The 14,650-nt window shown below is 43.4% G+C and overlaps 1 protein-coding gene across 5 annotated transcripts in view; it reads left to right on the top strand.

Moving 5' to 3' along the window:
- Positions 1-14,650, top strand: part of ANO8 (anoctamin 8) — a 104,136-nt gene that overhangs the window by 51,076 nt on the left and 38,410 nt on the right. For all 5 annotated transcript variants that reach the window (XM_070747540.1, XM_070747550.1, XM_070747512.1 and 2 more), the window contains exons 5-6: positions 1,592-1,688; positions 11,795-11,911. In XM_070747540.1, the coding sequence (XP_070603641.1) occupies positions 1,592-1,688; positions 11,795-11,911 (214 nt within the window). The remainder of the gene's footprint in view (positions 1-1,591; positions 1,689-11,794; positions 11,912-14,650) is intronic.

Here is a 14,650-nt window from a genome sequence, read left to right on the forward strand (position 1 = left end):
AACGCTGAGAGAAAAGGCAGATAACACCAACTCCACTGTGATAACACTCCACGCTGCCGAAAGAGTTTGCCTGCCTTATAAACCCTTCCCTGCTAATGAGGACCACACCCAACCCCTTGGTGTTCCTCAGTCAACGCTGATAATATCTCTTCAGTTGCTGCCTCCTTTGATCTATGCGTCTCTGTCGCATACTAATGATAGCTTGTGCTTCGTCATCCAATGACTCCAAGGACTCCAAAGAATCCAAGCTACTTGCTTGCGAGAGCCCTTCCCCAGGGCTCCCAGGCCTTTCTTCCTTGTCATATTCCTGACTGTAATCTCCCCTGTCTGGCTGCCAAGAACTCTCCTCTTCGCTCTCAGCCTCCACCGGGCATGGAGCCAGCAGAGACGCAGCTGGTCTTTGCTCTGACTCAGGCTGAACCACAACACTGCATAAGCGCAGAAGCAAAATCATGTGCAGGGCGTGCTTGCGCACATCGGGATGTGCAGCTGCCCATGCATCTCCAAAATTGCTACTGAAATGGAGTACCTTACCGTTCCGGTAGCAGTCCATCACTGGTTATGGGGTACTCTCAGTGAAGGGCTACACATTTTTTTACTATCACACTGTGGACGTGGCTTATTTTGTGGGTGTGGCTTACTGGCCATGTGACCAGGTGGGAGTGGCTTGGCGATCATGTGACTGGGGGTGGCTAAAGGTCATGTGACTAGCTTAAACTTGATGTCACGTCAAGGGTTTGAGTTAGGGTGCCTGGCCTCTCCTCGCCTCGAAGAAATACAATTTCCCTCTTTACTATTACGGTACGTCCAAAATATACCATTTAATTCTATGTATTACACAAAGCCACACATAAATATACATTATCTACTATATAAACTGTATGTGTATGTAAATAAACACACACATGCACAGCTCTTCTAAAATTATACACATTCAACCTCATTTACTGTGATAGGAGAAACATTAGGTTGAATGTGTATGACTGCATAGTTAGGGGTTTTATTATGTTATTAATGTCTTCTTAAATGGATTTAATTTTTTATTATTAGATTTGTAATGTATTGTATTACTGTTATGCTGTCAGCCGCCCCGAGTCTTCGGAGAGGGGTGGCATACAAATCTAATAAACTATAACTAACTATAACTATCTATACCCAGAACCCAGAAGGGAAAAAAAGAAAAAAATTCAAAATTTTGCTACCAGTACTGCATACCTGACCGTACCTGTAGGAGCCCATCACTGAGCGCCCTTATCCATAGCTCCCCCCCCCCAATACTTGTACTCGCTGCTCCCAGCTAATAGCTGTATCACATCTGCAGAGCAGACCTGCACCACACAAAGGTATATTTCCTGCACGGACAGCCTTGTTGAGTGGGGTGGTTTCCTGCGTCCTGGAACAGTCTGTCCTCTGTCATTGCTTTGGTAGGAGTTGTGTGTCCCGATTCACAGCTGGTTGGGACATTGCGATCCAGGCGGAGAGAATTGATGGCTTTCGAGAGAGCCGTAGAGACACAGTCCAGCCCTGGGTATGACTTTGAACGAGAGGCTGTTAATCCAAACTGTTCACGGCTTTTCCATCTTGCTTTCAGGAACGCCAAAACATCATCAGGTATTGGCTGGAGAACATGCGGGCCAAGCAGGGTGAAGTGCTGCATAACATCCACTTCCTGGAAGGGCAGCCAATCAGTGAGTTGGGGACTGGGGGGGGGAGGAGAGTGGACAGTATAACATATGAGATGTACTCAGTGCTGTGCATCCGACAGTTATTTATTTTATTTTATTATTTTATTTTATTATTTTATTTTATTATTTTATTTTATTTTATTATAGAAACATAGAAGCATAGAAGTCTGACGGCAGAAAAAGATCTCATGGCCCATCGAGTCTGCCCTTATACTATTTTCTGTATTTTATCTTAGGATGGATATATGTTTATCCCAGGCATGTTTAAATTCAGTTACTGTGGATTTATCTACCACGTCTGCTGGAAGTTTGTTCCAAGGATCTACTACTCTTTCAGTAAAATAATATTTTCTCATGTTGCTCTTGATCTTTCCCCCAACTAACTTCAGATTGTGTCCCCTTGTTCTTGTGTATACTTTCCTATTAAAAACACTTTCCTCCTGGACCTTATTTAACCCTTTAATATATTTAAATGTTTCGATCATGTCCCCCCTTTTCCTTCTGTCCTCCAGACTATACAGATTGAGTTCATTAAGTCTTTCCTGATACGTTTTATGCTTAAGGCCTTCCACCATTCTTGTAGCCCGTCTTTGGACCCGTTCAATTTTGTCAATATCTTTTTGTAGGTGAGGTCTCCAGAACTGAACACAGTATTCCAAATGTGGTCTCACCAGCATTCTATATAGCGGGATCATAATCTCCCTCTTCCTGCTTGTTATACCTCTAGCTATGCAGCCAAGCATCCTACTTGCTTTCCCTACTTATTTTATTATTTTATTATTTTATTATTTTATTTTATTTTATTATTTTTTTCTCTTCTCTTCTCCTCTCCGCTCTTCTCTGCTCTACTCTACTCTCTTTAAAACAAATGTAAAAACAAGCAATATAGCACTTGTATATAAAACAAACAAGAGGAAAATAATATAAAAGCATATAAAATAGATAATAAATAAATTAGAGCATACAGCCTATAGTAGTCCTTTACTCACAACCATTCATTTTGCTGCAGAGTCATTTTGCAGAGTCAATTGGGGGAAGGCAGATTTGCTTAACAATTGCATGATTCGTTTAACAACCGTTCTGATTAGCTTAGTGAATGCAGCAAAGAAAAAAAAGGTTGTAAAACTGGGTGCAACTCACATAACGACTGCCTCACTGAATGACAATGTTTGGGACCAATAGTGGTCACAAAGCGAGGACTACCTGTCATCCTGTTCATCAAAACAATTGGTGCAGCCACTGGTCCCCATGCTTTTTGGTAAAACCGTTTCTGTGAGACTTTGCCAAAAAAAGTCAGAATGGCTGCATCACATTAAAATAATAACTAATCTCATAAATCCAGGCATGCTCACGTCCATTAATTTGGATTGTCACAACAGTGATTTGTTTTATTTTTATTTATTTTTTAAAAAAATATTTTTTATTAAATTGCAAAGACAGACAAAACATACATTACATGTAACATTTAGTGGAGCAACAATCGGTCCTCTCAAAGTAGAAGTCATCTTTATATTTATAATAAGTAAAAAATAAAAAAAAATAAACTAACTTTAGCATTAATTATAAAATACTTGAATATATCAATTGTAAGAAAATAAGTAAAAAAACATATCTAAAACATTTAAAAATATATAGAAATTTTAAAATTATGACTTGAAATGAACTATGAAGAAAGAAAAAAAAGAGAAACGGTAGAAGAGGAAAGAAGGAGTTTATCTTTATATTGTTAATAATCACTGTCTAATACAATATAACTACTAAGTACAAATATATTTAAAATAATGTAAAAATAAGGTTATCTCTGTTTCTTTGTATCCCACCAGATACAGTGATACCTTGTCTTACAAACTTAATTGGTTCTGGGACGAGGTTCTTAAGGTGAAAAGTTTGTAAGACGAAACAATGTTTCCCATAGGAATCAATGGAAAAGCAATTAATGCGTGCAAGCCCAAAATTCAACCCTTTTGCCAGCCGAAGCTCCCGTTTTTGCGCTGCTGGGATTCCCCTGAGGCTCCCCTCCATGGGAAACCCCACCTCTGGACTTCTGTGTTTTTGCAATGCTGCAGGGGAATCCCAGCATCACAAAAACGAGTGCTTCACTGGCAACGGAAGTCCGAAGGTGGGGTTTCCCATGGAGGGGAGCCTCAGGGGAATCCCAGCAGCGCAAAAATGGATGCTTCTCTGGCAACGGAAGTCCGGAGGTGGGGTTTCCCATGGAGGGGAGCCTCAGGGGAATCCCAGCATCACAAAAACGAGTGCTTCACTGGCAACGGAAGTCCGAAGGTGGGGTTTCCCATGGAGGGGAGCCTCAGGGGAATCCCAGCAGCGCAAAAATGGATGCTTCTCTGGCAACGGAAGTCCGGAGGTGGGGTTTCCCATGGAGGGGAGCCTCAGGGGAATCCCAGCATCACAAAAACGAGTGCTTCACTGGCAACGGAAGTCCGGAGGTGGGGTTTCCCATGGAGGGGAGCCTCAGGGAAATCCCAGCAGCGCAAAAATGGGTGCTTCGCTGGCAACGGAAGTCCGGAGGCGGGGCATTCCAGCGGCGGAGGTGGGTTTGTAAGGTGAAAATAGTTTGTAAGAAGAGGCAAAAAAACCTTAAACCCCGGGTTTGTATCTCGAAAAGTTTGTATGACGAGGCATTTGTAAGATGAGGTATCACTGTATATACCTTTTGCCAAACCTCATAAAATTCTGATTCTTCTTGATTTTTCAACCTTCTTGTCATCATGTCAAGCTCAGCGCATTCTAAGACTTTCTTAAATATATCAGTTTCTTTTGGGGTCTCAGTGATTTGTTTTAACAGAAAAGTAGTTGGGTTGGGGTTAGCAGCTAGAATACCTGGGCCAAATCTGGCCCTTTGGAGGGAAAAATTCAGACCCTCACCTGTCGACCTGGAAACAAAACTGCTGTAATTGGAATTTTAGCTGAACATATTGCCTTAGACAGGCACCACCTCTTCCTTCTTCCCTAAGGGGCACCTTGTGAATTGAATCGTAGATCAAGAGCATTTTTAAAAAGAACACTTCATATCCACTTGCCAAATTAGATGCTTTTGCGCCTTACTTTCCCCACCTGACCCCCAATTCCCATGTTCAAGCCATCCCTGAAATTGATCCTGCTGGAAAGAATTTTAATCAAGCGAAAATTTAATTAGGGCGAAGTGTAGAATTGCAAATGCCAGAGAATGAATTAAGTTAGCAGAAAAAGTCTTTGCCTTCCTCCACCCCTGGACAGCTAAGGTGCCATTTAAATATTGAATAGAAATCAAGTAATACAAATGTCCCTGAAATTGTGGGGTAGGGTGGGGTGGAGTGGGGCTGGATGAGAGACTGAATAGTTTAATGCAGCGGTCTCCAACCTTGGCAACTTTAAAACCTGTGGACTTCAACTCCCAGAATTCCTTTGACTCTGGAACTTGAAGTTCACACAAGTCTTAAAAGTTGCCAAGGTTGGAGACCCCTCTTAGAAAGATGCTATAAATGTCAGAGAAGGTTGTCTTTCAATGGCTGGAAATTATGATTACAGCACAGATAGTCCTTGACTCATAGCTCTGCATTTAGAGATTTTTTGAAATTAGAACAGCACTGGGGAAAAGTGACTTACGACCAGTCCTTGCACCTAAGATCATTGCAGCATTCCCCACAGTCATGTGATCAGAATTTGGGTGCTTGGCAACTGGTATTTATTTATTTATGATTGTTGCAGCATCCTGGGGTTGTGGACTCCACCATTTGCAACCCTCCCAGCTGGTTTCCAATGACGGCCACATGATTCGTTTAACCAAACAATGTCGTTTGGTGGGCCCCAGGGGAAGAGCCTTCTCTGTGGCGGCCCCGGCCCTCTGGAACCAACTCCCCCCAGAGATTAGAACGGCCCCCACCCTCCTTGTCTTTCTCAAATTACTTAAGACCCACCTTTGTCGCCAGGCATGGGGGAGTTAAGTTATCCTTTCCCCCTAGGCTATTACAAGTTATGCATGGTATGTTTGTGTGTATGTTTGGTTTTTTATAATAAGGGTTTTTTAGTTGTTTTTATTAATTGAATTGTTCATGTTGTTTTACCACTGTTGTTAGCCGCCCCGAGTCTGCAAAGAGGGGCGGCATACAAATCCAATTAATAATAATAATAATAATAATAATAATAATAACAACAACAACAACAACAACAACAACGGTGGCGGGGGAAGAGATTGCGAAATGGGATGCCACTCACTTAACAACTGCCTTGCTTAGCAATAATAATAATAATAATAATAATAATAATAACAACAACAACAACAACAACAACAAAACAACAACAACAATAATAATAATAATAATAATAAATAATTATTATTATATTATTATTATTATTATTATTATTATTATTATTATTATTATTATGTCAATACAACTCAGCAAACGAGATCACTATGCTGGATTTCGTATTTCATCACCAGTCGGGCGTTTCCCAAGCACCTAGGACTGCGTGATGTAGCTGCAAATTATGTGTGCCGATCCAAGTAAAGCGGCCTTTTGCAATTGACAGATGGAGATTTTGTCAATTCCAATGGTTTTCAAATGTCCGCTGAGATCCTTTGGCACTGCGCCCAGCGTGCCAAGTACCACTGGGATCACTTTCACGGGCTTATGCCAGAGTCGTTGCAGCTCGATTTTTAGATCTTCGTATTTCACTAATTTCTCTAGCTGCTTCTCCTCAATTCTGCTGTCCCCTGGGATTGCGATGTCGATGATCCATACATCATTATCATTATTATTATCATTATTACTATTACTATTATCATTATCATTATTATTTATTAGACTTGTATGCCGCCCCTCTCCAAGGACCCGGGGTAGCTCACAACATACAATACAAAACAATATGAATACAAATCTAATAGTTAAAACAGTAAACTAAAATCTCATTATGTTAAAAAAAAACCAGTCAGTCTACTCAGTCACATCCATACATAACATTTAATGGTCAGAGGTGGGGGGCATGATCTAGCTGCCCCATGCCTGGCTACATAGATGGGTCTTAAGGGTCTTGCGGAAGGCAAGGAGGTTGGGGGCAGTGCGAATCTCCGATGGGAGCTGGTTCCAGAGAGTCGGGGCCGCCACAGAGAAGGCTCTTCCCCTAGGCCCCACTAAACGTCATTGTCTGGTCGACGGGACCTGGAGAAGGCCAACTCTGTGGGACCTTATCGGCCGCTGGGATTTGTGCGGCAGAAGGTGGTCCCGTAAGTAGTGTGGTACAATGCCATGTAGGGCATTTGTAGGTCAGCAATGGGAATTCTAATCCCAGTTATGATCATAAATTGGGAGCTATCTGTATTTGTACGTAAGAAAACTAGACAGCACAGAATAGAAAGAAATTACACAGGGATCGTACCTTAGTTGAGCCTTGGTGGTGCAGTGGTTAGAGTGCATTACTTCAGGCTGCTTCTGCTGATCACCGGCTGGCAGCAGTTTGCCAGATCGAATCTCAGTAGGCTCAAGGCTGACTCATCCTTCCCTCCTTCCAAGGTCGGTAAAATGAGGACCCAGATTGTTGGGGGCAAGATGCTTGCTCTCTGTAAACCGCTTAGAGAGGGCTGTAAAGCACTGTGAAGCGGTATATAAGTCTAAACGCTATTGCTACTGCTAGCTAGTTCAAAAATGGAAATGGAATAAATGTAAGGGAGGAATATGAGGAGGAATAATAAAGATACGCTGGTTATTATAAGAGGATCCAGCATTAAGGTCCCACACATGTTATTTTAGTCTATCATAATCGTTGCTGTCAAAAGCATCAAAGACACACACAAAGGGGAGAGCTTTGTTCATCCTGACGACACCCTGATCACTATAATAATATATCCTAAATATATATTGAAAGAAAGATGATGTTCAATTTAAAACAGTCACCCTTTAAAAGAGATTAAGAGATTAAGGGGGACCTCATCCTTCCAAAAGCCACACAATTAATCCTAACACTGCTACCTTTTTTGAAAAATCCCTTAAAATTTATCATGCCATGGTGGAAAGCAATTCTATCACTCCATGCTGATTATTTATTTATTTATTTATTTAATTTATTTTATTTTTATTTATTTATTTATTTTATTATTTGGATTTGTATGCCGCCCCTCTCCGAAAACTCGGGGCGGCTCACAACAAGTGAAAAGACAATCCAATACATTAATCCAATTAATTAAAATATTATAAATTTAAGAAAAACCCCTATACTAACATACACACACACAAGCATACCATATATAAATTCAACGTGCCCAGGGGAAGATGTTTAGTTTCCCCATGCCTGATTTATTTATTTATTTATTTATTTATTTATTTATTTATTTATTTATTTATTTATTTATTTATTTATTTAATTAATTTTTATGCCGCCCTTCTCCTTAGACTCAGGGCGGCTTGCAACATGTTAGCAGTAGCACTTTTTTTTAACAGAGCCAGCCTATTATGGGCTGTTATTCCTTAGTTCTTGGTATTTCCTTTTCCAGTAAAACATATCCATTGTTTTTCGCTGTTTGTCACCGTTTCCTCCTTGTTTTATTGTCCTAATAAGTTGCACGGCGCCTAGATTGGCTCGTTTGACTATGGCTGTCAAGCTGCCAGTCAGAATGGCAATTATAAACTGAACAAAGGGAGATTGGATAAAATGGAGATCCTTATATACAGTAGAGCGCTGGTGAGACCCCATTTGGAATACTGTGTTCAGTTATGTTTATGTTTATGTTTATTTAGATTTGTATGCCGCCCCTCTCCGCAGACTCGGGGCGGCTCACAACAAAGTGAAAAAAACAGTTTACAACAAATCTAAATTTCTACTAAAAACATTTTAAAAACCCCATTTTCTAAACACACATACATACACACATACCATTCATAAACTGTACATGCCCGGGGGAGATGTCTCAGTTCCCCCATGCCTGACGACACAGGTGGGTCTTAAGGAACTTACGAAAGGCAGGGAGAGTAGCGGCAGTTCTAATCTCCGGGGGGAGTTGGTTCCAGAGGGCCGGGGCCGCCACAGAGAAGGCTCTTCCCCTGGGGCCCGCCAACCGACATTGTTTAGTTGACGGGACCCGGAGAAGGTCCACTCTGTTCTGGAGACCTCACCTACAAAAAGATATTGACAAAATTGAACGGGTCCAAAGACGGGCTACAAGAATGGTGGAAGGTCTTAAGCATAAAACGTATCAGGAAAGACTTCATGAACTCAATCTGTATAGTCTGGAGGACAGAAGGAAAAGGGGGGACATGATCGAAACATTTAAATATGTTAAAGGGTTAAATAAGGTTCGGGAGGGAAGTGTTTTTAATAGGAAAGTGAACACAAGAACAAGGGGACACAATCTGAAGTTAGTTGGGGGAAAGATCAAAAGCAACGTGAGAAAATATTATTTTACTGAAAGAGTAGTAGATCCTTGGAACAAACTTCCAGCAGACGTGGTTGGTAAATCCACAGTAACTGAATTTAAACATGCCTGGGATAAACATATATCCATTGTAAGATAAATTACAGGAAATAGTATAAGGGTAGACTAGATGGACCATGCCGTCAGTCTTCTATGTTTCTATGTTTCTGTTTGGATACGATCCGTTTGTGGGCCATAACACACTCCATGTATTTGATGTTATTTTTTCTCTCTCTCTATTTCTCTCTTTTATTTTTTTTAATTTTTTTTGCATTTTGAGTTCAGTTGATCCTCTTACATATTTGTGGTATTTAAACTTGGATCAAGCTCAAGTTGTATTGATTGTCCTCCTGCACCAAATGACCGAACTTGCCTCTGGGCCTGATTTGAGCATAGTTAGAAAATAAACAGAGTGAGAGCGAGTTTAGTCTTTGTTTTGAAGGAGTTCACACCTGTAGAGCAAACAAAACATTGGCAGAACAGGACAACCCAGATCCTTCTGAGGTCAGGAAGAGGAACTATAGTGAGGAAAATCCTCACCGTTTACCTTCTAGTAAATCATTGCTATTTTATTAACAGACCAAAACAAAAACACCCACGGCCCGTTGTAGCTCCTTGATATTAATGCTCAGGGAACATTCTCAACAGCATGAATGGGCCTTCCACCTCAAAAGGCCAGCTGCCTTCTTGCCGGGGTGGCGCAGTGGTTAGAGCGCTGCGCGGCAGGCTACTTCAGCTAACTGGTAGCTGTAGTTGAGCAGTTCAAATCTCACCACTGGCTCAAGGTTGGCTCAGCCTTCCATCCATGGGTAAAATGAGGACCCAGATTGTTGGGGGCAAGAGGTTGATTCTGTAAACCTTTTAGAGAGGGCTATAAAAGCACCATGAAGCAGTATATACAGTGTTCCCTCGATTTTCGCGGGTTCAAACTTCGCGAATCGCCTATACCACAGTTTTTCAAAAAATATTAATTAAAAAATACTTCGCGGTTTTTTTTCCTATACAGTAATACCTCATGATATGAACTTAATTGGTGCAAGGAGGAGGTTCGTATGACGAAAGGTTCGTAAGACGAAACATTGTTTCCCATAGGAAACAATGTAAAGACAATTAATCCGTGCAACCAAAAAACCCCCGCAAAAAAACGGCTTTCGGCGACTGCTGGGAAGCCGCGCTGCTGTTTTAAAAGGTGACAGCCAGCCTGGGGGGCTTCCCAGCACCCCCCCGAACCCGGGTTCGGGGTTCGGGGGGGTGCTGGGAAGCCCCCCAGGCCGGCTGCGACCTTTTAAAACAGCCGCGCCGCTTCCCAGCTGTCTCCTGAAGCCGAATGCCAAAGCTGAACTTCCGCGTTCGGCTTCGGGAGACAGCTGGGAAACGGCGCGGCTGTTTTAAAAGGTCGCACCCGGCCTGGACAGCTGGGAAACGGCGCGGCTGTTTTAAAAGGTCGCACCTGGCCTGGACAGCTGGGAAACGGCGTGGCTGTTTTAAAAGGTCGCAGCTGGCCTGGGGGGGCTGGGAAACCCCCCCAGGCCAGCTGCGACCTTTTAAAACAGCCGCGCCACTTCCCAGCTGTCTCATGAAGCCGAACGCCAAAGCCAAACTTCCGCGTTCGGCTTCGGAAGACAGCTGGGAAACGGCGCGGCTGTTTTAAAAGGTGACAGCCGGGCTGGGGGGCTTCCCAGCAACCTCCCGAACCGAACCCGGGGTTCAGAAAAATTTTGCCTCTTCTTACGAACTTTGTTCGAGTTACGAACCGGCGTTCGGGAGGCTTCTGGGAAGCCCCGCCGCCCGGTTGTCACCTTTTAAAACAGCCGCGCAGCTTCCCAGCAGTCTCCGAACGCCGGTTCGTAACTCGAAAAAAGTTTGTAAGAAGAGGCAAAATTTTTCTGAACCCCGGGTTCGTATCACGAGTTGTTCGTAAGACGAGGGGTTCATATCTTGAGGTACCACTGTACCACGGTTTTTCCCCGCCCGATGATGTCATGCGTCATCGCCAAACTAATAATTTTTGCAAATAAATAACAAAAAAAATAATTATTGTTAATAAATAATTATGTTTATAAATACATCAGGATCACTAAGTGTCTTATTCAATGGTGAGTACCAGTAATAATGGTGAGTAAATGGTTGTTAAGGGAATGGGAAATGGTAATTTAGGGGTTTAAAGTGTTACGGGAAGGCTAGTGACACTGTCCATACCAAAAATGGTGTATTTACTTCCGCATCTCTACTTCGCGGAAATTCAACTTTCACAGGCGGTCTCGGAACGCATCCCCTGCGGAAATCGAGGGAACACTGTAATTCTAAATGCTATTGCTAAATGCTATTGCTCCAGAATGCATTTCCAGATTCAGTCTGTTTTGTGACCTATAGCTAGCACACTAGCTCTCTGCCCAGGGGTGTGATTGACCATGGTAGTGTCAAATAATGGGGCCTGGGGGTGGTGGGGGACCAGTGATGGGCTACTATGGGAATGGTCAGGAATGCAGTTCCGGTAGCAAAATTTGGAGCTCCATCCCAGAGCACCCAATTTGCACTGAAAGATGTTGAAACAAAATGCATAAGCCACGCCCACAGCATGGCATTAAAAATTTGGGTAGCCCATCACTGTGGGGAACTATGGTTAATGTGGAGAGCTAAGAAAAAAGATCTCTGGATTTTTGCTCTGCTCCGTTCTTCCTTCTTTCCTTCCTTCTTTTCACAGTCCCTGAGCTGGCTGCTCGTGGTATCCTCCAGCAAGTCTTCCCTATCCATGAGCAACGGATTCTGAACCGGCTGATGAAATCATGGGTACAAGCCATTTGTGAAGCCCAGCCTTTGGGTATGGCGCCTTGAATCACATAGGTCCCTTAGAACCTTTATTAGGGTCATACCACCACACACTTCTGGTTTTTTTCCCCCTCCTTACGCTCGTCAGATTTGTTTTGCTTTCTTAGAGTTGAAAATTAATGCTTCCCCCCCTTGAAATAATAAATTGCTTAAGTGAGACAGGGCTGTTGCTTTCCCAGTACAAAGACTCTCTAACATGATCTGAACCCAAACATTTCTAAAGGTGGTAAATGTGTGCATTTATTTCATGCAGAGTCAGTTTAGCATAAGCATTTTACATGCAGATTTCATTAAGCTCGGAAAACCAGATCTGCTATAACCCCGGCAAACACAAGATGGCAGTAAAGGATTATTTTTTTTCTGGATCTCTTTGCTGCCACCTATTGGTTATGCCGACCTTGCAATTCAAATATGGTACAGTAGCAGTATCAGGTGACAGCTTGAAGTTGTACATCATTTTCTAAGTGGATGGAGTTGCCTTCATACGAAATATGAAAAAAAGATAGGAGAAGTGAAAGAAGCTGCGGAGTATGGCGGGGTGGGGGGAGAGATTGGAAATTAATTATTACTGTAAAAGATGAGGAAGAAGGATGGACACAGAGAAAAAAATAGTTAAAATCATAGTCAAAGAATAAAGATTAGTTGAGGTTAGAACGAGGCTGAGAAAATACAGAGTTTTTCTGCAAGAGGGAGAATGATTTGAAGTTTTACATAAATCACAGCGAATCTACTTTGGTTAAATGTTTATCTATTTACTTTTCACGGCCACCTATCTCAAGAAGTACCTGGGAAGCAGCATAGCGTAAAGATGTAAAACTAATATTTCTTTAATGTTTTTATTGCATTTATATGCCGCTCATTCCAAAACGGACTCAGGGCGGCTAGTGTCAAAAAGTAATCATTAGTAAAATGTTAATACTTACTTCTGTATTAAATTGGTCACCCAATATATGGAAAATGAAGAATGGATGGAGAAATTTTAAGTGCAAATTCTGGCAGAAAAGTACGCAGTCTCTCGAGAGGCATCTTTGCCTCCGGGAGAAAGTTGTCAGAAAATCTCAGCAGGTGGTAGCATCTCCCTGAACTTGGCTGACCTTGAAAAAAACAAAGCTGGGTGATATTTGCTCTAGGTGTGGGGCACCCTACAAGCTAGATGGGGTAATCTAAAAATATTTCAGAAGACGTTAATGGCAAATGACTTCACAATTGTATCCAAGAAAAGATCTTGGACATATCACCGTGGTTATGAGAATTTAGTTTGACTCCCAGTTAGGCTATATCAGTGATGGTGAACCTTTTTTTTCTTTGGGTGCTGAAAAAGCGTGGGCGTGCAGGAATCTCTAGGAATCTCCTGGGAGGAAACAGGACCGGAAAAGGCGGGGAGAAGCCTCCATGGGGCCTCTCTAGCAATCTCCTGGGAAGAAACAGGGCCAGAAAAGGCAAGGAGAAGCCCCCGTGGGGCCTCTCTAGGAATCTCCTGGGAGGAAACAGGGCCAGAAAAGGCAAGGAGAAGCCTCCATGGGGCCTCTCTAGGAATCTCCTGGGAGGAAACGGGGCCAGAAAAGGCAGGGAGAACCCTCTGTGGGGCCTCTCTAGGAATCTCCTGGGAGGAAACAGGGCCAGAAAAGGCAGGGAGAAGCCTCCGTGGGGCCTCTCTAGGAATCTCCTGGGAGGAAACAGGGCCAGAAAAGGCACGGAGAAGCATCCGTGGAGTCTCTCTAGGAATCTCCTGGGAGGAAACAGGGCCAGAAAAGGCAAGGAGAAGCCTCCGTGGGGCCTCTCTAGGAATCTCCTGGGAGGAAACAGGGCCAGAAAAGGCAGGGAGAAGCCTCCATGGTGCCTCTCTAGGAATCTCCCGGGAAGAAACAGGGCCAGAAAAGGCAAGGAGGAGCCTCCGTGGGACCTCTCTAGGAATCTCCTGGGAGGAAACAGGGCCAGAAAAGGCAAGGAGAAGCCTCCATGGGGCCTCTCTAGGAATCTCCTAGGAGGAAACAGGGCCAGAAAAGGCAGGGAGAAGCCTCCATAGGGTCTCTCTAGCAATCTCCTGGGAAGAAACGGGGCCAGAAAAGGCAAGGAGGAGCCCCCGTGGGGCCTCTCTAGGAATCTCCTGGGAGGAAACAGGGCCAGAAAAGGCAGGGAGAAGCCTCCGTGGGGCCTCTTTAGAAATCTCCTGGGAGGAAACAGGGCCAGAAAAGGCAGGGAGAAGCCTCCATGGGGTCTCTCTAGCAATCTCCTGGGAAGAAACAGGGCCAGAAAAGGCAAGGAGAAGCCTCCGTGGGGCCTCTCTCGGAATCTCCTGGGAGGAAACAAGGCCCCCACCCACCCTGTGGTTTCCCCAATCGCACACATTATTTGCTTTTACATTGATTCCCAGACCTATAATTTCCCAGACCCATAATTCAATGCCTGGGGAGGGCGAAAACAGTTTCCCCTATCCTCCCGGAGGCTCTCTGGAAGCAAAAAACACCCTCCCAGAGCCTTTTTGCAAGCCAAAAATCAGCTGGCTGGCACACACATACACGTTTGGAGCTGAGCTAGGGCAACAGCTTGCGTGCCAGCAGATATGTCTCCATGTATCACCTGTGGCACCTGTGCGGTAGGTTCGCTATCACTGGGCTATATCATTTGTCTCATTAGTGTCTTTTTAGCATAGAAGGGCATTAGCAGCCATTACATTCCCATCAATTTAGGCCAGTATTTCTCAACCTTGGCAACTTGGCTGAACTGTTTT

This window comes from Erythrolamprus reginae, chromosome 1, assembly GCF_031021105.1.
Source record: "Erythrolamprus reginae isolate rEryReg1 chromosome 1, rEryReg1.hap1, whole genome shotgun sequence".
NCBI lineage: Eukaryota > Metazoa > Chordata > Lepidosauria > Squamata > Dipsadidae > Erythrolamprus > Erythrolamprus reginae.